Source organism: Toxoplasma gondii, chromosome XI (genome assembly GCF_000006565.2).
Source record: "Toxoplasma gondii ME49 chromosome XI, whole genome shotgun sequence".
In the NCBI taxonomy this organism is placed as follows: Eukaryota; Apicomplexa; class Conoidasida; order Eucoccidiorida; family Sarcocystidae; genus Toxoplasma; species Toxoplasma gondii.
The window spans coordinates 827,315-847,806 of record NC_031479.1 but is presented as its reverse complement, the minus strand read 5'-3'; the positions used below and the strand labels follow the sequence as shown (position 1 = coordinate 847,806).

The window sequence follows — 20,492 nt, the reverse complement described above, 5'->3', positions numbered from 1 at the left end:
AAAGCGACTTGACAGCGCCATAATGTTTTGAAAAGCAGAGCCACCAGTGACCTGGCGGGTCCTGTCGATGCTCTCGTCAGACGGCAACCCGGAGGTTCGAGCCACGTCTTGTCGAATCGGGCGCATCCGTGAGGTCCGCCGTGGAAGGTCGCTGACATCTCAATGATTTCCTGTGGTTCGCCGATCGTCTATTTCTCCAGCGATGAATGATGCACATCCGTGTCATTTGCTAAATCTTCTTTCTACTTCATGGAGTGGGCGGTATTCCTTAAAAAAGCTGGCTTTTCGGCTCTCCTTCCTTCCATCCGTAGTCTCATTTTTCTGCCTCGAGTGTCCTCGTTTCACAGGACGCAGCGCGCAACGTGACTGAGGTGACGCTGTGGCGTAACCGCATGCGCACGATCACCAGCTGACGTTTTTTTCTTTCGTATTATGTGTTCCTCCGAGAGTTTAGACTGGCCACCTGTTCTCTCGAATGGGCGCAAACCGATGCCAAAGAGGGAACGACAGCGGTACCACCCGCAAACTGCAAAGAGCAACGTGACCTCGAAGTCAACGCATTAGCGCTGCATGACGCAGGCGGAAGCGGTTCGTTGAAAGTTGCGGCAGATCCGTGCGGAGATTTCCTTCTTTCAGCTCTCCGACTTCACAAGCTTGAACGCAGCTGCGCGCTGCTGGACTTTTGTGAAACAGAAGATTGTCTCGACGAATCAGGCACTTGCACATTGTGCTCAATATCTTTAGAAATCCCGTTTCTCCCCCTGCCAAATAGGAAGGCGGCTATTTTCTTCAGCGCCATATATGCAGGCCAAGCTCATATAGAGAAGGAGGTCTAGACATTCGTGCCTCTGGCGCCAGTGTACTGGGCATTTTGTGCTCTGGCCACTTCCCTTAGACAACCAACCTAGCGTAGCGGGGTCGAGACACCCCCGTGGATTTTGGCTTGACAAGCTCTTCTTGCTTGCCAGTCAAAGCAGAAGGCAAGCTGGAGAAGACAACTCTCTGCCACAGCTTTCTGTCAGGGTCGCTGACACTATGAGAGAGGGCAAGGCGCCAGATGGCGACCCGCTCCTCTCCCCTGGAGACTCGCATGACACGTCGTCAGTCGTACACGTAAGTGGGAGCCCACTGCCGGAAAAAAGTTTCCGGGTATCTCTGGAATTGCTGTGATTCGTGCAGAACTGTGTCGTGTGGAAGAGTGAGCGCGGTTCCACTGCTCCGACGCTTCTCTTGTCGTCGCTCTTGCTACGTCCGAACAAAGCCTCGGAAAATAGTCCGACGTCACCTACATGCGAATTTAGCGTTTCTAAATTCGCTAGTAGAAAAACGGATTTTACCCGTCACTTACACACCCTTCCTTTGTGTTTTTGAACGCGGCCAGAACCGCGCCATGGATCTTGCGTGTAGAGTGGCGCTCTCCTTGATGGCACCGTTCTTTTTCCTGTCCCGCTGTTTGCAACTTCCTCTTTTGTCAACAGCTGAAGCCATTCCCGCGAAGTAACTCAGCTGGAGCTTCTGACAGTTCCTCGTATCGAGCGTCACCCCCTGAGGCTCGCGCCGCCTCTTACTTCGGCAGTGTCGCCGACGTTGAAGACGCCCCGATGGAAACTGACAGCTGTAGGTTTCTCTCGTATTCACCGTCGAGGTACAGCACTAGTGGCGGGATAGAAATTGTTATCTCCACTGTGTTAACCCTAACGCAGAGACTTTGTCATGCAGTCTGCAACCTGTGCACTTCGTCGGTATGTCTGGTATCGCTTTGCTGGTGTGGAATAACCTAAGTGTTTTAGGATATTGAAATCCAGCACTTTTGGCTGTCTTAAACAGTTCATTGCGGAGGGGGCGGGGCGGAGCGGTTCCCAGAAATCGTTGCATGCCGAAAGCTTTCGTGAAACGTAGTTTATGTGTCGTCGCTCGCGAGTTTTCACAGAGTCCGCTGCTAGCGGCGTTCGGCCTTTCTGGTGGAGATATGGTACTACCCTCGCCATACACGTATTCAAAGCGTTAGTGGCTTTTCTGGACTCTTCAGTGGACGGAAAACGAGCGCCACCACCTGGATAGGGGCAGAAACTCTGTATCCAGCGCATCGGAACTCCGCTGAAAATATTGAGGACTCTGTAGAATCGGAAATCGGATCCCATCTGGTTTTACAATGTCGCTTTCTCGAGCTAGGTTAGCATGTTGGCCGCACCAGGGAGTGAAGTACGGGCCAGCGTCTGTTCCGTCGGATGTCATGCAGCTCACGGCGACTTTCGATACGATGAACAGGAGGATGTGGACATCTTTTCAGACATTGGAAACTTCATGCCTGGCAAGTACGTGCAGGCGATCTGGCTGTTTTACAGAGACACTGGGGCCACAAAGAGAACTAATGCAGTCGCGAAATGGAGTAACAGAACCGCACACAGTGGCGGAACGGTTGCAGGAGTCTCCAGTAATCCTGCGCGCCTACTGGGGGCACCCAGCGTTCTACAATCTGTCGATAGCGAAATGCACGCCACTCAATCACCGGGCCATGTGGTGCGTTGTTGTTTACAGTCTGACAGACCGGGCTTCCAATCTGTGGAATTATTTTGCGCGGCGGTCATCCGTTGCTATTGACAGTTTTCTCCAACAGCACCGGGTAAGTGCGAGACAGATTCATTTGGTCGATTTACACGGGGTACGGTCAGTAAACACGCTGGCAGGACTACCGTGTCTTGCTGGCCGCAATTTCACCTGCGCTTTGTTCAAAGACATCGGGGTCCAAGAAGATGGAGAGCTCTTACAAGCTATGAAAGTATGCACGTGACACCAGGTCGGAGGCCAACACTGACGAAAGAGCTTTTTTAACACACAGGAGTCGGAAACGGCGGGTCCTGTGTTGTTTTCAGCTTCAGCAACCCGATGCAGGGCAGATGCCCGCGTGCCAAGAGGAGCTCCTTTCAGACAGAACGCCCAGGCTGGCTTCGGCGGAAATAAAAAATCTGAGTTATCCCAAATACATGCTGTTGCTGTGCTTTAGCTTCTTCTCCACCGATGTCGTGAAGCAGAAGCTATCCCGAATCACACTGATGGAGGCGCTCGAACACTTCGATATGGTTAATGGTAAAAACACACAAAATATGCGTCACTCTCAGATCCCACCATTTCTGTCCCCAATGCATTAGCGAACACGCAAACGCACGCTTCATGCGTTCGCAACGGGCCCGTAATTGCTGGAGGTAATGTGACTGCCGTTGCCCTCTTAGTCATCAAGTCTACGAACACTGAAGGTTCTCTGATTCGACTATTTGATCTGAAGCAACCATCAAAAACGTATGATTCGTAGAGAGTGCCTATACAGGTGCTAGTTGCACAAGGCGTGTGTGTGTGTTTGTGTGTGGATACTGAACTGTACGTGCTCTCGAAAAACGAAGAACGGGCTGGGTCTCTGATTTAGCTCAGTACCTGAGGAAACGTGTTTGCTTTTGTGCGGGAAACCCTTGACTGTCAATTCTGCATTTTATTATTGTCCTCAGATTTGTTTTTCCTTGTTCGCGTCGCATGGGCCATCCATCGAGGATTTCACTGGCGGGAAAATAAGAGTGCCAAATTTGTCATGGCGTGGCTCGTCACGACCTACATCATCTCTTGCTGCGCCTACGCTCTTCGTCGGTTTCTCATCTACAACCGTATTTCTAAAAAGTGTAAGTGTGTTAAGACGAGGAGAGGACTATCGTCTTGGACGGGTTGAGGTCTAAGAGGAGGGAGAGATCACGTAAGCTTTGCACTCATAGGACACCAGGTCGGAGGCCAGTACCGGCGAAATAGCTTTTCCAGCATGCAGAGGCCGTGAAAGGTGGCTGTTCTCCCAAACGCGACCGAAGCACCGCATTTCAGTATAGAATGCCAGCTGTGGTCGTTGTTTCTGACTGTTCTTAACTCCTGGATTTGTGAATTCCGTGTACTTACAGCGAGGTGTGGCTGTGGTGCAAGAGCTAAATTTCTGTTCTTAGTTGTTTTGCTGTTAATTTGAGACTGTATATGATGCATGCATGCTCTGCAGCCTCGGGTCTGTTCTACCCACTTGTTGTCTTCAAGGAGATTCGGCGAGCCGGAGAAGAATCCCCTGAGGTAAGTATGAGGCGTGGCACTTGTGGAAGGTCCTAATGCATATGTATATGGATGTATCTACTTCAACGCCCATATTGCTTGACGATTCTGGGGATCTCACAGTGGTCGCCGTTTCATGCAGTTACCACGTGCACTCTGCGAATAGGCGGTGTCAACTCCTCTACCACATCAATGTGCCATGGAAGCATGAACCGGCAACCGAACAAGCATTTTTTTCAGTCAAAGCTGTTTGACGGATCTGTTTGCGTGCTCGTTAGCTACGGTATGCGGTTGCCTGCTGTTTGTTGTCGCAGGACCTTTTCATGTTCGAGAGACTGTGCTGGACGTATCAGCTGCTGATGCGGGTCATCGAAGATCTTCCTCAAGTCCTCCTTTCCATTCTTTTCCTCATAAACGAAGGTCGAGATACATACGTGAGTCGACCCTGAGGCTCTTATGTGCTGGCCACAGAGATGGCGGGCATGGGAAACAGAGGATCTGTGTGTCCGGCTACACAGCTGAGTATTCGCTCGATGTCGCGTTCTTCTAAACGTAGCAAAAAGATCGGCCTCTGCATGCTGGCACACGTGCGATATCATGAAATACATGGAGTCGTAGTTTTTTCATTAATCTTATCCGGTCGTTCATTCATGCGTATGCAGAAGAGGTGCGACGAAGTGTCAGACAGGAGCAACTTAACTTTTTCAGGCACAGATGACCCGGGATATTTCCCTGTTATGTGCTACTGTGATTTCTGTTTGGATACCTGAGACGTTCGTGCCTGAGAGTGGTCTATGGCCTCTGGCTGTTGAATACGTGCATACAGTATCCGGGAGATATATCTTGAGTTTTCTCTCAGGCCATGGTCATGATTGCGTACAGCAGTACTATGTTTTTCATCACAACAATCCGAATGGGACTTCGGTACCCCTTCAAAGGCACACTGTACCTCCTATTGTCTTCGGAACCCCCTGTGTAAGTCTACATCCTAATGGACCGTTGCTGCGATGGCCAACTGCATGTACTTCAGCATCTGTATGAATAAAAGTGTAGAAGACATAGGTACCTTCGGTGTGCTGCAGCAACTCTCGTGAACCGTGTCGGTAGTAAAGCATGCGCTTCAACACATTTTCTCTGTTTATTTGGCGGTGCTGTGGCACCGCCGAAGTCCCAAATTTCAACAACGTTTTGCAGGTTGTCTTCGTCTGACTTTTCCGAGACAAGGGCGTTACAAGAACGCATTTTGCTTTTATGAGAATTCTTTTCGTTGCTGCTTCCTGTCTTCAGCGATGATCCGGTCGCACTCGAAGCCGCTCCTACCACTTACTACATGACTCTGTTCATGAGCGGAGGTGAGGACAAGCTTGGTTGACCCGCTTTTCAGGCTCTCTCGCAGTTTTGTTTTTTCTTGAAGTGAGAACCATTGAAGTTGGGTCGAATACTGCGAGCGTCCCGCCTCGGCGTAGCCTCTGTCACCGATCTTGACCCTGCCTCTGGGACGTAAAAAACGGGAGAGGCTCAGGTTTCACGGGATCTGTTGGCGGACGCAGTTAGAGTGCAGAATTGGCAGTAAACATTTCACGTGTGCAGCACATGTTGTCGGCATATTCTGTCAGTGTCTGGGGATACAGCGCCAGCTTTGTCCACGTTTTTTTCTCTTTGGCTTCTGAAAGTTTCAGCTTTTTGAGGAGGGAAAGGAGCTGCTCTGTTGTATGTCTGCTGCTTTATTTGCAGTTTTCGCTCTGTGGTCGGTCACCTATCTTTTCACACTTCGATACGTCAATAAAGTCTGGCGCGTTCGTAAGTGAAGTTTTAGCTATGCCTGTCCAGAGCGAATCCAGTTCCACTACTGTAGCACGGCTGTCGCCGCGGTTAGCCGGTTTCACCGTCCCGAGCTTCGTCTCTGCTAGAATGCATACGCCGGCCTCCACAGGGGAGCGCACTGATGCTTTTGGCAGTTAGTTGTTTTGTCTGTGATGTTTCTCGGGAGCAGCCGAGCCGAACGGGTGCTTGTACCAACGCTTCGGTTTGACAGCAGATGTAGGGAAGCCTAGAGCACGCATGGAACACACCCAAAACATTTTCTGGCACGAAATTCATGGCTAAGAAAACTTTCTGTTGCCAAGCGCGTCTGTCAAACGGGTTATTTCAGAGGAGACTGCAGATCTCGCACCAGGTTTGGATCGTTTGTACGGGAAGTTTCACGAGATCTAAGGTCGAAATGAACTGGAGTAACAAGGTTTTGTTTCTGTAACTCTTGTGACACCAGTAACCGGAGCTTCTGCAGCTTTCTGGCGATACATCGGACCAAAATATACCGACTATTTCACTCATGCAATTGTGGAGTTTGTGTGGTCCCTCCTGCTGCTGCTTTCAGTGATGATCATGATGGCCGCTGGGTTTGCTCTTCTGAGCGTGTTTTGTCTGCTGCTTTTCGTATACTACCGGCGTCAAAGAGAAGTAGACGTAGATGAGGCGTTTCTTGGAGGCACGGCCCGAAATGGCGAAGAGAACCGCGCGGGGGGGCAAGAGTCTTTGGTTCCAGAGATTTAACGTCGTTTCAGCTCTCTAGCTGCCTGAGAACGAGGCCGTATCCTACTTGCGCACTGTTGCATGCCTAGTGCACTGGCGTTGGTGGATGAAACGTATGAGGTGTTGCGACGGCTCAGTTGTCCTCGTGACAGGTGTTTTACATTGCTTTTCCGTTGGCACAGTGTCCTCTCAAAGCAGTTTCTGTTTCACCACTATTCATGTTCGATTTGCCCACGTATAACATTGCGTTACTATTCCAGTCTTGGTTTCCATGTCTCGTGGCACATATGAAATCAGTCACGCACCGCGAGTCTGTGGTTCTTATAGATGCGAAATGTCAAATACGTGATGTGCTCGCTGACCATGTTTTCTTTCCATTAGCCAGAACGTCGTTTCTCAAGGGACAATAGAAGTGACTCGAAGGCCGTGTTTGGCGTAACCACACTGCAACTGAATTCGAATGCTTTTTCACCAGTTTCTGGTAATATCGATCAAACACCAACTGAGACATCCCCGGAATGTGCACTATGAACTCAATTGTTGGCCATGGATCTCGACGACTACCGGGACAGTAAACTTGTTTAACTTTTCCTCTATATACCGTTCATTATCGGTACTCTTTTGGAGGAGCACTTCTGGAGGACGTATATCCCCCGCCGGGTGTGAGGCCTTCCAACTGAGAAGCAGTCTCTATCTTGTTTGCGAGGACTATCCACAAGTTTCTTCCACGATCTGTCAAGGGCGATGTGATAAAGACATGACATAACTGTGTGCGTAGAGCTCATTGTGTGCAGTTGTCTACGACTTCACATGGCCTCGGGAGTTTACGGTACTGTATGCCACTGTCTCCGCTTGCACGACAGAGACGAGCGTTGCTCTGGTCTAGTTTGCGATGAATTGTCTGTTTGCTATACTGAATTAACCAAGTCAACATAGAAGATTCAGTTCGCAAATGCTGTCTCGCTGGCTTATTGGATTCAAAGCGCTCGTTACTTGTGGAAGGCTTGCTGTTTTCAGTAATATATTGCACATCAGCTGCAAAGAGGAGGGGAACAGTTTCCAGCTCTATGTTTCAAGGCAAATTTAGGAGAGTGCCGATCACTGCATCCGAAATCTAATGACCATATCACTAATTTGCAAACCGCGAGCTCTACGAGTCACTGAATGTATAATACGGTGAGGCGGCAAAAAAAAGAGTGGTCCTTCCAGTACTCGCATGGAACCGCGTAAATGCCTCTCTTCAAAGTGCGCGATATCAAGAAGTCAGTCCTCCTCTATTGTTTTCGAAGTCATTCACTGTCATGTAAGAGCATCTCTTGTTTCAAAGGGCATTGATCGCTGTCACGGTTGATGTCGGTGCTGCAATAAGCACACTATTCGTGACCGTCGATCCACTTGGATAAACGAATCCACCAGCATCTGGAGCAATTTAATCCTGCTTGGTCACATCATCTGCATAGACAACCTCAGCCTCTGGTGAAGTTGATCGCGGGAGCGAGTAGCCACGCAACGCTACAGGGTCTTCCCTTCGCTTGGTGCAGCGGGTTTTCTTCATGGGGTTCCTTGCTGAGTGGAGTTTGTATCAATGATCAGTCGCCTCAAACCTGCCAAATCGAAATGCGTAGAAGGCACCCTAAAAGTGCCTGGTAATGCCACCGGGCAACGACTGGTAAACGAAAATTGTGCCGCTGCTTTAAAGGTCATGCAGTGGCTTGGGCTGGGGCCGCAAGTGGGGCAACCTTGCGACGACTTTGTTGTCCTCAATTTTCAAACATGGCACCGGCAGTAGGAGTGGGCGTTGTCCACTGCTGTAATAAGTCGCCGGGTTTTTTGCAAGACTATCACCTTCGTGAGGCACTAGAGCAACCCTTGTATATATTGGTGGCTTCTGCGTATAATTTCCGTTCCACGTGTTCTATCACATGGGTGAATGCTAACGTGTACCGAAGGTGTCCCAGGACGCAAAAAGCTCTGTCCATGTGAATACACAGAAATAGACTGTTCGATTGAATTTGCATGATGTGCTCTTAAGAGGCGAACACATAACAGAGCGCGTTATAGTTCAGTAAGAGAGCAATACCTTATGAATGTGGTATCCCTGCAGATCCATGTCAACAAATGCCACTACCTTTGCCGCAGTCACACCGTCGGCTGTTTCTCAAAATCGGAAGACTCGCCATACACTTCGCAACAAGCGGAAAAGACTTTAGAAGCAAACCCTCTCCGAAACGGCGCCTTGCCAGCTTTCGGTCTGCGCGATATTACTATAGTGATTCCCGGATTCTTTAAAAGGGACAAGACTCGAAACTGTGAGACACTTTCCGTTTTGAAAGCCTCTCGAATGAATTGCTTCATCAATGTAAAACAGAATCAAGATCTGCCCCACGCAAAATTGACTTTCTTCCAATCGAAATTGTGATTCATCACGGCCTACCGTTCTACATTTCGTTTGCGTACGAACACGATAAGCCTGGTGAGTTCCGTAGAAGTAAACTTCCACAGTAACGCAAAGGCTTGTGTTATGAGGGGCTGCTTCGGCGTCGACTGATGCAGACCAACTGTTCGAGCGCCAAGACTATTTTGTCGCCACGCAACTGTTGGATTCTGTGATTCCTTCGAGGCACTGGTAGGGGGGAAGCTTTGGTCACAATGGGGGGCTGCGCATCGTCGGTGAAAAGGAAATGTCAGTTCCGGACGCACAGGAACAATTCATGTAAGAGCATATCTAATTCAGCTCCACCTGACGGCGATCGAGCAGCCGGGTGCGTCAGTGTAGCCGCCGAGGACGCGATGAAACCGAATAATGGAAATCCGGCGTCTAGAGCGGCAGCAGAGGCAGTCATACCACAACTACCAAGGTGGGGTGACAAGGTGCACACCGCCGAAGATGTGTCACTCGAGTTCTTACCTGCTTGCTTGGTATCCGCCGAGCATGAGCTGTTGACTGTGAGTCTTCCGGACGCAGAGAGACAAGACCAGAAGACAAATAACGCCCCTCTGAAGGACCACGTTGCTTCATCTGAGTTTCCTGTTCATAATATGCCAGACGTTACGTGTGAACCGAGAGTCCTGCTCTGGAATGAAGAGTTCGGAAAACATGTTCCTTTTGCAGTGCAGCGGAAACCCTCCTACAGTGAGCTTGTGACCGCTGAACACTCTCGAGTGACAGAGGGCTGTTCCATCAGTTGCTACTTGTCGAACCAAACCTCTGAGCAACTCCTCCGCCGCAGAAGTCAAAAATCGGAGGAGCTGGAAGGAATGAGGCAACTTCTAAGAGAAGAATCGGCGATCATGCCAGCCAAAGACCATCTCATGACGGCAAAGCATAACGCACAAGCCGGAGGGCCTGTGGTTGCTGTATGCGAGTCTCGTGCATTGGCAACAAGCTCACTCGCTCTTTCAGAAAAAGCATACCACGACAGACCCATGATCGAGACTGAAAAGAATGAAGAACAGTTTCAGGTACAACCATCTGTGGCAGCGACGGCACAAGCACACGACCTCCTTTCCTGCGGCGCCCCCTGCCATCTACAAAAGGAAAAAACTGAGCGGCCGGAAGTGGAGAAAAATGACGCGACATTGGAGATATGGCACGAGCGAGAAGATCATCCACTTGAGAATCTTGTTTATCAACCGAAAGAAGACAGTACCGCCTGTGGCACCAGCCCATTGGGGGCGCCTTCCAGCAAAGCAGATACGCCCACAGTTACTCAGCGCATCTGCAGCTTAGCAGATGGTCTGCACATCCAGGTAATTTTTTCGAATGAAACTACTCCGCAAAACCAGATATGGAACTGAACAGGCATCGCGGCTGTGTCCGAAACAGCAGAAACGTCGAACACCACGATTCCGGCAGTGTGTCGAGCATAGTTCTATGTCTTCGGCACTGAAACTAGCCCACAGTTCAAGAATGTACCAAGTAACTCAGTTAAAAAAATGCCAGGAAATGGTGGACTGCGTCGATTTTTGGCGAAACTATTTCCGAACCACCCACAACCCTCAGGGGCTTTTCTGAGGCAGACTCTCAGAGATTTCTTCGTACTTCACCTGCGTGGCTGTATCGTTATATCTGACTGGGCACTTGCATGTCTGTCTAGGAGCGGATACGGTGGCCGTTTGGTCAGCCTTTTTTCAGAACGAATCCGCAGACTGCTAGAAGAGATGGAAGATGCATGTCCTTGGAGCTATGCACACTCTGTCTTGCCATCTCCAGATGTAATATAGATGAGTAGTGTCTTCAGTACATGATTACATTTAATGCCAAATGAAGACTCAGTTTCTTCGAGCTGCGGTGCTTATGGTGGCTCTGCTTTTCACGGGTATGGCAATCAGGCATCCGAGTTTCTTATGGAGACAAGGAGAATCGTCGAACAAGCCTTTGGAGGCTGTTCCAGCGGACGCAGAGTCGGCTGGGACTCGTCGAAAGAGCAGGGCACTGGTGGGCTTCTTGAATACCACGGTCTGACCAACTGGTTGGCAGTGACAACGCTGCCAAGGTATCAGTAGTTCTACGAGTCTTCACCACATTTCCGTGGCAGAATATACGGCAGCACCGGAACCGGAGTGGGAACAGCGAATCGCATGCTGGTGTTTCTGCCGAATGCGCTGCCACAATTGTAAAACGCCTGACTATCGATTTCTGTGCAACGCTTGCCTGCAACAGTTCATTGATGGGTTTCTCCTCTTGTTCCAGACATGCAGTTGACAACGAAGCTGCAGTGTACATGGTTGTTGAGTAGCGTTAGCGCTTACACGGTTTTCAGGAATCATTGTGGTTGGTTCTGTTTGGTAGGCGGAGTAGTTGCGCTTGACTTGAGTGAGCGATCATGGCGGAGAGAGGCAAAGCTGCTCGAGGACGGCATCTCCGTTCCAGCAGATCCCACAGGGTATTTCGAAGAGGTGGAGCTCAATCGGATTGCGAAGGGAAACGTGCAAGGAGGGCGAGCGTATGAGAAAGAGCCAACATACACGAATATTGAAGACATGGAGCGTTTTGACCACCAGCGCCGGAGCAAACGGAAGAGATGGTGTATAGAACTGAATGTTGGCATGTCGCCCTGTCCTTGCACTCCTTATGAGCTTCCGGTAACGTCCAACACTAATCTGAAACAGCTGAATGTGGCAGAACCAAGTGTGCAACACTGCCGAACAGCTATACTCCGACCACACAAGCCACGTGGCCCAGAAGCAGAAGAAAGAAAAAGTCCATACCTGCGATGGGATGCTACATCAGACCAGACTCAAGCCTTCACGCACCAGTCCACTGACAGACCGCTCCCACATCGTCGGGTCGCAGCTAACAGCGGAGGTTCAGCTTGGCCGCATCCGACACCAGTTCCAGCAGATCCTCGATCAAAACACCCAAACAGCAAGCTTCCTTCGGTGACTTTTGCCGACAGTTCGCTTGGCGCATACTGGCAGCAAGCCAGAAGTGACTGCTCGTTTCAAAATTCGCAGCAGCAAACTTCAGGACCCGCCGACCCGAACAAGAGCAGAGGATATACAGTGTTTGAAAGGAAGAGGCAGCACCTCCGAGGGCAGGCAGAAACAAGCGTTATATCTCAGTACTACGACCGAGAAGACCGTCAGGTTGAAAGACCTCACTATAACCGTGAGGAATTATCCTATACACAGAACAGTGTTTTTCCTCTCTGTTTTAAGTAACCCAACAACCTAGTACTACTAAAAGCTGTTCTTTCTAGGAATTTGGCGAAGAACCCGTGAGGGAGGCTGTTTCACGAGGTAAAAGTTTACCGCGTGCTTTGAAGGGAGCACATGAATGCTGTTCACTGCCCCAAGCTCTGCCGTTCTTCTACCTGTGCCATGGATGCTTGTCCGCAGTGTCACCCAATATGCGGCAGTGGATAAACGGCTACGACCGGTTGTTGAATTCCCTGAGTCAATTGCAAATGCAAACCCCTCGTAGCCAGTCGTACGGAGGATACAGTGGGTTGCATTCTTAGAAGCGCTTCCGGTGGGAGGGTGGGTCACTACGAAAGAGAGACGTAGAGCGTGGGACGCGGAACTATGGACAATGTGGTGTGCAGCCAAAATAATGTAGGTCTGCGCAGTGGTAAGTGAGTTGATAGTTCGTGAAGCACATTTGGTAGACAAGGTGTAGACGCTCAACCACATACTGAGGAACAGCATACAGCTTACCATCCCAAAGGTAACTCTCGAAGTTGCTGCCAGCAGCAACATGAGACAAGACACCGACTTACGAGACATCAGGTGTGCCACGAATGCTCTTGCTGCCTCAAAGCAGACGTCTTCACTTCGCAGCACACCTGTGGGTCGATAAACACTGGAGGACCGTTAAGCGTTTTGCCGGCGAGGTGCACGTACTGAAGCAGCATAATGATTGTCGCCTGAGCATGAGTGAGATTGAATCGGCTTCCCACCCTTATTAAAGTCCCGTTTCATGGATGAGTTTTGCACTAAATCGAATAGGAAGGTGATCGGCACGCGACCATGGGTTCTACTTTTTATTTGACACAAGCGAATGAGCCAGTCGTGACCTACAATTAGTCATATACAGATATGTGGGCTTCAATGGAAATACATACCGAGTTAACTGATGAAGCTCAAGTGTCTGAGCGTCTGATGACTACGCTACGGCTTCTGAGGGTCGGTTTCCCGCGTAGTTAGCGGGCCGATAGTTCAGTTGGATAGAATGCCCGGCTACGGACCGGGTGGTCGTGGGTTCGAATCCTGCTCGGCCTACACTTTTCGCCTGTATCTTTCTCTGTTCTGAAAATTACGTCTGTATCTGTGTTCCGTCATCTATCGATAGCACCATTCCTTGGAGTAAGCCACTAAACCTATGGTGGACTGTTGGGATACAAAAATGCTGCAGACGATGGCGGGTGGCCCGCCCGCTTTCTGTGTTACCTACGGACACAGACCGATAGACAATGATGTCGAGACCGCAGTACTACCTGCTGCACTTCCTGTGGGACGTCGAGAGACGCCCATCTCTTTCAGATTTTCTTGACGTCTCTTGGTAACTTCAACTTTTCGTCGCTGCAGCGCGGCTTTACTTAAGGCCGTGTCTGTGTCCTGGATCTTCGAGCAACTATCAAGTACAATGTGCGCTGCTACTGAAGATGATGCATCGCCTGCAGATTTGCACTGTCTTGCTGCTTTCATCTTCTCATCTGCTCTCACCGATGTCACTGTGTTTATCGCACCATTTCGGCAGATGTCTTTTTCAAAGCCCCACACGCGCCAAACCTACAAACAACGGAATGCCCGATGGTTGCGCCGCCGTAGTGAGCGGACCATCGTCGAGAGCCCCCGTGTCTCCTGCCGGTGTTGGCATTCACACTTTACTGATCTCTAAAGATTGTGGAGATGAGATCTGATGGAATTACTATCACGAGTTGAGACGGTCACAACTGGTGGTTGGTTCGTATGCTGTTGTGAATGAATGGTACAAATATGACGGATGTAGGAGTCGTTATCTACAAGAGCTTCCGCCAAATGCTGTTTGCTGTTGCACACCTGCAGAGTCGGGAACCCGTGGAAGGAGAAGAATACCCGGTTACTTCTCATTTCGAGGAAGTTTCAATTTATCCGAAAGTGAGCGTTGTTTTTTAAAGAGAAAAGGTGAGCACACCGCAAGCCGCTGCGGGTGTGGCACGCCAGCCGGGGCCGGCCGCAGTCAGGTCACGGCTAGCACACAGTAAGAAATGACGTTATCGCTTGTAAACAAGTGCATAAACGGCTCAATGGGGATTGAAAACAAGTTCGTTCTACGCTGCAATCATCCGTTTCCCTTCAGGGCTCGGATGAGACGTTGACCGTTGCCTCGGAGACCCAAGCCACGAAAGTTCAATTCCCGACTTCTAACACAAGTTTCTCACAATCCACTGGTATCTAAGTGTCTACCTACGATTAGCACTCTTGTTCGGTCGTGAATCTGGTTTGGACGTGTTGCTTCCGACGTTGAAGTTACGATACGTAGTGCTGCCCAAAGATGTTGGCAGGTGGATTCTGTTCACCACTGTCGTACAACCGTTAATCCGTTTTTGACCTGCAGAGGTACTTCGTTTTGCACACCAGTGAAGAAGGATGCCATCACTACACTGTACTAGCCCTGCTACCATTAAACTTGTAGCGACCTCTTTCGGTCGTTTCCTGTTCCCACAAAACCTTGCTCTACATGTCGATTGCACCGTGTTTTCTGCCGTTGTGCGGGCGCCGTTTTACCTTGGTCAAGTAACATCAACTTGCCCGTTACTCAGAATTGCCCACCTTCAAAGCGGTGGACACGATTACTTGTTTTGTTCTAGCCGTCGCCTGACGCATCACCAGTGATGGCTTCAGATACACCTCCACATATTATACTGGTAACACCTCACTCAATCGAGCGTAACGTGGAAGAACTGAAAAAAAAGAGACCTCCCTTGTGACAGCTCTCTATTGCTGAGCCGGACACAACTAGGACCCCTGGAACATCAGTCCTGTGAACGTCTTTCGTGAGTGTGGTAGTACGCAAACCTATTTCGTACACCTCGTATCAATTTTTCGCAACTCGTTTTGCCTATTCGGTACAAATTCGGGTTTCTGGTCAACAAACGAGGACTCTGCTGGCTAGGTGAATGAAACTTGGCATGTATAGTGCTACAGCATCCGACGAGAAGACGGACTGTCTCCTATTTGAGATCTCCCCCCTTTCCCTGATACGTGCACGTGCCAGTGGGGAGAGGTGTGCAACAACGCCTTAGCGAGCGCACATCGACTGTCGTGCACGCACCAGCGGCGCTTCCCGTTCAAACAGGCAAGTTCCTTCGTTGTCCCTGCAGTCATGTGTGTGCCAATCGGCTGACGCGTTGTACTTACGCGGGCCCTGACGGAGTCAGTCAGTCATCAAAGCCTCGGGGAACACAGCACAACTGCCAGATTGAAACAGCAGCAACAGAAGCCCGTCGTAGACGGACAAAGGGAAAAGAATGAAGACTACAAATGGATTATTCCTCCATCAGTTGGCTTCAGCAAGCAAGATTACAAGCACCGCGCCCACCAACAGCTTGCAGGTTTCAAGCCCCTAACATGCTTCCCTGACATAGAAGGATTAGTGGTTAAGGACAATGCCATCGTAAGTCTGCTGGAACCATTTGATGCTGTCTTCTTTTGTGACTCGGTGGGAGTGGCCCACTCTGCCGCGCGCTCTCTTGCGGTGAGCAACTCTGTTGCCCGGGCGCGTCAGCTGCACGTAGAAATCCATACCGTAGATACCTGCGAGGCAAAAGCCACACAGTGGTCAAGTGTACCGACACGCGTATACATACCTAGAACAAAGCTTGACGTATTCCTCGCGCTGCAGCGCTGCCGTGGGTTCCACATTTCCCCGCTCTCTCTTTCTGACATGATCTCCAACCCTCTCGCTTGCTCCAGAACGCAATATACCCTAAACATGCGTGCCCCCAGGAAGGCCGTCACGAGACCGATTACATGACAACATCCAGATCGAGGTTCACGCATTACGCATGCAGCCCATTCCCAGCACTTGAAAAATGTTGTACATCAGGAAATTGCTGTCTCGCAACTATAACTATGGAACGATTGACGTGATAGGCTGCCGTCAAGCCATGAAATCATGCCGCACGACGAGTCACTCCATTTTCACTTCTGTCGCTTGCCAGCGCAGTATTTCGCCGACGGCTGAGCTGTGTTCATTAACGGAAAGATATCGATACCTGCAGCAATGGTGGACCAACACTATTACTCAAAAAACCGTCACAACAATGTCACACTTGAGACCCGATGTGCGCATGCTCCCTGGAGCCGGGAGAGCCAGGAGCTGATACGATGCGGAAAGAAAAAGATCTTACCGGTGGAGGGGTCGTATTTGATTCCCAAATCGATGTGCTCCTGAATACCGAACCCGAAGTTGCCGGAGTCCGAGAAGTTCTTCTTCTTCAACTCGTACTCCTTGACCTTAAGACCCTTCTCCAGGATATCTTCGGCCTTCTTGCCACGGACGGTGACATAGCACGCAATCTTTTCATTACGGCGGATACCGAAAGAACGGATGGTAAAGCGGGCCTTGGAGAACTGAGGTCGCTGTCCTGTCAACTGTTCCAACACACGCGCAGCGCGAGTCAGTCTGTCGCCGGACTGCAAATCAAGCAAATAGAAAACGGAAGGCGTTCATTCAGGCACAAGGGTAGCATGCGTATTCCTGTACGGCCTCTCTGAAACGCAGCTGCATCACATGGAGCCCATCAGAATGGTAGAAAAAGGCCGACATCACCGCTTTCCGGCGAGGAGTTTCCATCCGGAGCCCCCTCCGTCGTCAGCCCTGAAGAGCACAGCGACACACCCCCTTCGGCCTTGCTATCTGCACCGCAGAAACAGAGGTAATCGTTGCAACATCCTTCATAAGTAAGACAGGGGAAGTAGACTGCGTTTACCCGTTCTTCCCTACCAGAACCCCACAGGTTTTCTGCCAGGGAGCTTGGGTAACCCTTAGAGGGAATCGCAATGTCACTGGCACTTTCCCCTCCCCCCCCCGCCTCCTGGCACAAATACCGTTTTCCTCGTTACGCCCGGAAAAACTGGAGTCGACGCCGACACAGAAGGAGGCACCACCCCGAGCGAAGAAAAAGAGCTCACTTCTCCGACACAGATGTTGAGGGTCAGCTTTTCAATGCGGATCTTCCGCATGGGATTCTCTTCTCCCTTCTTCACCATCTTGATTGTGGTAGTCTACCGGGCGAACCAAAGAGACAGATCCACGTGCAGGATTTCGCCCCTACACCGTTCAGTACAAATGACAATGAAAAAGGTGACAGGCGGGCAGCGCTGGACTTTTTCACCGGGGGTCGACTTTTTCGTCTTCGCTTGCAACGTCCCCGCTTTTCGCCTCTCGAGCACTGTCAACCACGACGAAATCCTGTCGCGTTGCCCCGCAGGAGGGCCAGCAGGCGAAGCCCCTTTTATTAGCCGAATCCCAGGAAAGACAGTCTTCTGCTGCGCCTGGAAAAAAAACGCTTTCCAACGCAGCGCATGCAACCGTAATAGAGGGGACCGAAAAGCGCTTATTACATGCGCCAGGCTTTTGTGGGGGACCCGGAAGAATGTGCTCGTGGGGCTTTGACAGCAGAGAGCTCGCATGCGCTCTTGACGATCGATACGAAATTTCTTCCAGGATAACCTGGCCGTGAGGGGGAGTCGCACTTCCTAGCATTTTCTTCAGTGGTTAAAGTGATTGAGCAGGCCTTGCGCACTGTCAGTCTCCACGCCATTTCTTGCTGCGGAAGCTCTCCTGTCGTCTCCTGACTTACCCGGAATATTCCAGTTTCGCGCGTCCCGTTTCCACGGACAAAATGGCAATGAAATACGTCGCTGCTTACCTGATGGTGGTGCTGTCGGGAACCGACGCTCCGACCAAGAAGCAGGTTGAGAAAACCCTCTCCTCTGTGGGTATTGATGTTGAAGACGACATCATGGACGCCTTCTTCAAAGCTGTCGAAGGAAAGACCCCCCACGAGGTAAGCTGAGAACCCGGTTCCCGACTGGATGCCCGCAAATTCAGTTCGCGCTTCGCAACCACGCAGAGACACATCCTTTTCCTTTTTTATGGACCACTACAGCAGTACCCTAAAGTATAAAGTCCCCCAGTGAACTGTTTGTAGCTTTTGTTCGGGGTGCAACATGTGATAACTGTCGGGGGTAGGCAACTTCCAAATAGTAGGACTCGGTTCCGACTTGTCGAGTGCGGTGTTTTTGCGGTTGGTCGGCACCTGTCTTTCGTAGACTCCAGGAGATGTGGAATGAATGGTGCAACGTACATATATGTACCGCTGAAGACGGGAGCGGCAAAAAACTGGGAGTCCCGCGGGCGTGGCTTGGTCAAACGGATGGCGCTCTAGAGGGTGTTGTAACGTCTAACTGCTGAAATTTCGCGCGTAGGATCTAAGCCCTATCGGCCAATATGGAAATACGCCTTTTTTTCCGGTGTGCCTTTGATTCCACAGCTGATTGCCGCAGGTATGGAGAAGCTCCAGAAGGTACCTTCTGGTGGTGTCGCTGCTGCTGCTGCTCCTGCTGCTGGCGCTGCCGATGCTGGTGCGGGTGCTGCTGCGAAGAAGGAGGAGGAAAAGAAGGAGGAAGAGGAGGAGGAAGACGACATGGGCTTCTCGCTCTTCGACTAAGTACGCGGTTCCAAGTGGAATGTCGGAGTTGGCCTTTCTTGCAGAGGTTTCACGTGTCGTGCCGTGCATGAGCCACGCATATATGTGGTGTTGTAATCAGTCTTCGAACTTAAACCTCTTGTGCAGTCACTGAAGAAAAACGAGAACCTCTCCACGAGAGTGCGTCCCCCACGCAGAAGCCATCTGCTGACCACAACTCGTTGGGGGATACTTTACAGTTTCCCCACCTTTAGGTTTCAAGTGGCAGTGAGTGGTGCACAGTATGTGACCTTCTCTAAAGCCGTAGCTTCTTATTAGTCACTTTTGAAAGTAACCACTAAACACGCTGCTGTACTTCCGGCTGAACAGAGATTGGTCGAGGCTACAAAACGTGCGTTTTGTGCCGCGTACTGTTTGCCTGCTTTGCAACTTTGTCGTATTCCACTGTACGAGGCTGCTCCGGCCCCTTCTAGAAAAACATGCCATAGCAACTTTGTTGCTTTATGATCTCTGTGCGGCAGCTTTGTATTGCGCTGTCGGAGACTATGCAAAATGTACATGTGCCTCGGCAGCCATTTCGGTTGCTCGTAAGCATTTGAGTAATAATTAACCTCCGTTCAGCTGCATGGCATTAAGTGCATGCCCGCTTTTAGCTGTCACGCGAACCTACAGAACAAATTCAAGGGATCGCGATTCGCAAGAATGTGACTACGCATGGCAGCACGCAGTCGTGTCTGCTTTCTGATAAAGGCACCTCTAACATGCGCTGAAACGGCAAGTGAGTGGTATGCCGACACAAGCATCCCTGCTTTTGTAGACAAAGATTATAAGCGTCTCTCTAAGAGCGATATTCAGGTCAATCATCCGCGTGTAGCAGCCCGTGCTGGCGAAGAAACTGGTTATTGTATTCTTAACGATTTGAGTTTCCTGTTACTAGACTGCCCGAACTTTTTGAGCGCAGACCCCTTTGTGTGAGAAAAAATTGATTCATAACATTTTTGTCGCAGTGATGGAAAGAGCAGCGTACGACTACCACTGCTTTCTGGGCTGTTGACTTTTGAGTTTGAGCGGTTGAGCGCGGGAGGGATCAGGATTGTTGCATAAGCTCTTGATAATCCAGGCACTACCAGAGCGTCCAGGTGGATGGAGTTTCACACACAACTCCGGGCTGAGGAGACCACCTGTCAGACTTCTGAGGGTGAATGCTTTTCCACGTGTATACACTCGAGAATGTGATGGGGTGCGGAACAAAATGCTCATGTTAAAGATGTCTTCTTTTTCAGATTTCTGCAGTCAATGCGTTTGATATAGAGTTTACTCATGTAAACTTGCTGATGAAGTTTCAACCACAACGAGCTGACACGTTTCTCCGTAGGTCACAGAGCCAGTGTTTATGCCATGATGTATACACATGGGTTTGATGTGGGTTACGGAACACGATTCCTAGGACGCTTATCTTTCTGATTAAAACACAGTCAATCTGTTTCCCATAGGGCGTGTACAATTGAACGGAATACACAATAGTACTCCAGGAGGCCTTGTGAGACGTCGACGCCTAGTCTTCTCTGTAGAATGCGTTTACCGGAGACATCAACTCTGAACGCAACAGTTTTCGGTGAGTGCTGTGGTGCAAAAAGCATTCTACATTTGTCACTCAGTCGTTCCTTTAAACCTTGAAATCATCGCCCGGACCGCTACGATGCTGTAATTTGGAGTTTCCGGTGAACCTCTGGCCACAAGGAACTG

General features: G+C 50.2%; 5 protein-coding genes and 1 non-coding gene across 6 annotated transcripts; 5 read left to right on the top strand and 1 right to left on the bottom strand.

Annotated features, from left to right (window-relative positions):
• The first annotated feature begins 175 nt into the window (after window positions 1-175).
• On the top strand, window positions 176-7,419 carry TGME49_309850 (insulin-degrading enzyme). The gene is made up of 12 exons (XM_018782589.1): window positions 176-1,113; window positions 1,479-1,617; window positions 2,240-2,315; window positions 2,539-2,623; window positions 2,874-3,087; window positions 3,501-3,668; window positions 4,028-4,095; window positions 4,389-4,508; window positions 4,934-5,049; window positions 5,362-5,426; window positions 5,809-5,874; window positions 6,452-7,419. The coding sequence occupies exons 1-12, from the start codon at window positions 1,036-1,038 to the stop codon at window positions 6,625-6,627; spliced, it is 1,371 nt and encodes a 456-aa protein (XP_018635604.1). The 5' UTR covers window positions 176-1,035; the 3' UTR covers window positions 6,628-7,419.
• A 1,836-nt stretch (window positions 7,420-9,255) lies between these two features.
• Window positions 9,256-10,404, top strand: TGME49_309840 (hypothetical protein; the record flags this gene model as incomplete). Its single annotated transcript, XM_002364189.2, has 1 exon — window positions 9,256-10,404. One exon carries the CDS (start codon window positions 9,256-9,258, stop codon window positions 10,402-10,404), a length of 1,149 nt encoding a protein of 382 aa, XP_002364230.2.
• A 2,851-nt stretch (window positions 10,405-13,255) lies between these two features.
• On the top strand, window positions 13,256-13,329 carry TGME49_309835. Its single transcript has one exon. It is a non-coding gene; the product is annotated as a tRNA-Arg (tRNA).
• A 702-nt stretch (window positions 13,330-14,031) lies between these two features.
• TGME49_309830 (hypothetical protein) lies at window positions 14,032-14,488 on the top strand (the record flags this gene model as incomplete). Its single annotated transcript, XM_018782588.1, has 2 exons — window positions 14,032-14,187; window positions 14,390-14,488. The coding sequence occupies 2 exons, from the start codon at window positions 14,032-14,034 to the stop codon at window positions 14,486-14,488; spliced, it is 255 nt and encodes an 84-aa protein (XP_018635605.1).
• A 549-nt stretch (window positions 14,489-15,037) lies between these two features.
• On the bottom strand, window positions 15,038-17,523 carry RPL11 (ribosomal protein RPL11). The gene is made up of 3 exons (XM_002364188.2): window positions 17,227-17,523; window positions 16,443-16,728; window positions 15,038-15,846 (listed from the first exon to the last, which is right to left on the bottom strand). The coding sequence occupies exons 1-3, from the start codon at window positions 17,302-17,304 to the stop codon at window positions 15,683-15,685; spliced, it is 528 nt and encodes a 175-aa protein (XP_002364229.1). The 5' UTR covers window positions 17,305-17,523; the 3' UTR covers window positions 15,038-15,682.
• A 171-nt stretch (window positions 17,524-17,694) lies between these two features.
• Window positions 17,695-19,368, top strand: RPP2 (ribosomal protein RPP2). Its single transcript, XM_002364187.2, has 2 exons — window positions 17,695-18,104; window positions 18,591-19,368. Exons 1-2 carry the CDS (start codon window positions 17,940-17,942, stop codon window positions 18,765-18,767), a joined length of 342 nt encoding a protein of 113 aa, XP_002364228.1. The 5' UTR covers window positions 17,695-17,939; the 3' UTR covers window positions 18,768-19,368.
• Window positions 19,369-20,492: the final 1,124 nt, after the last annotated feature.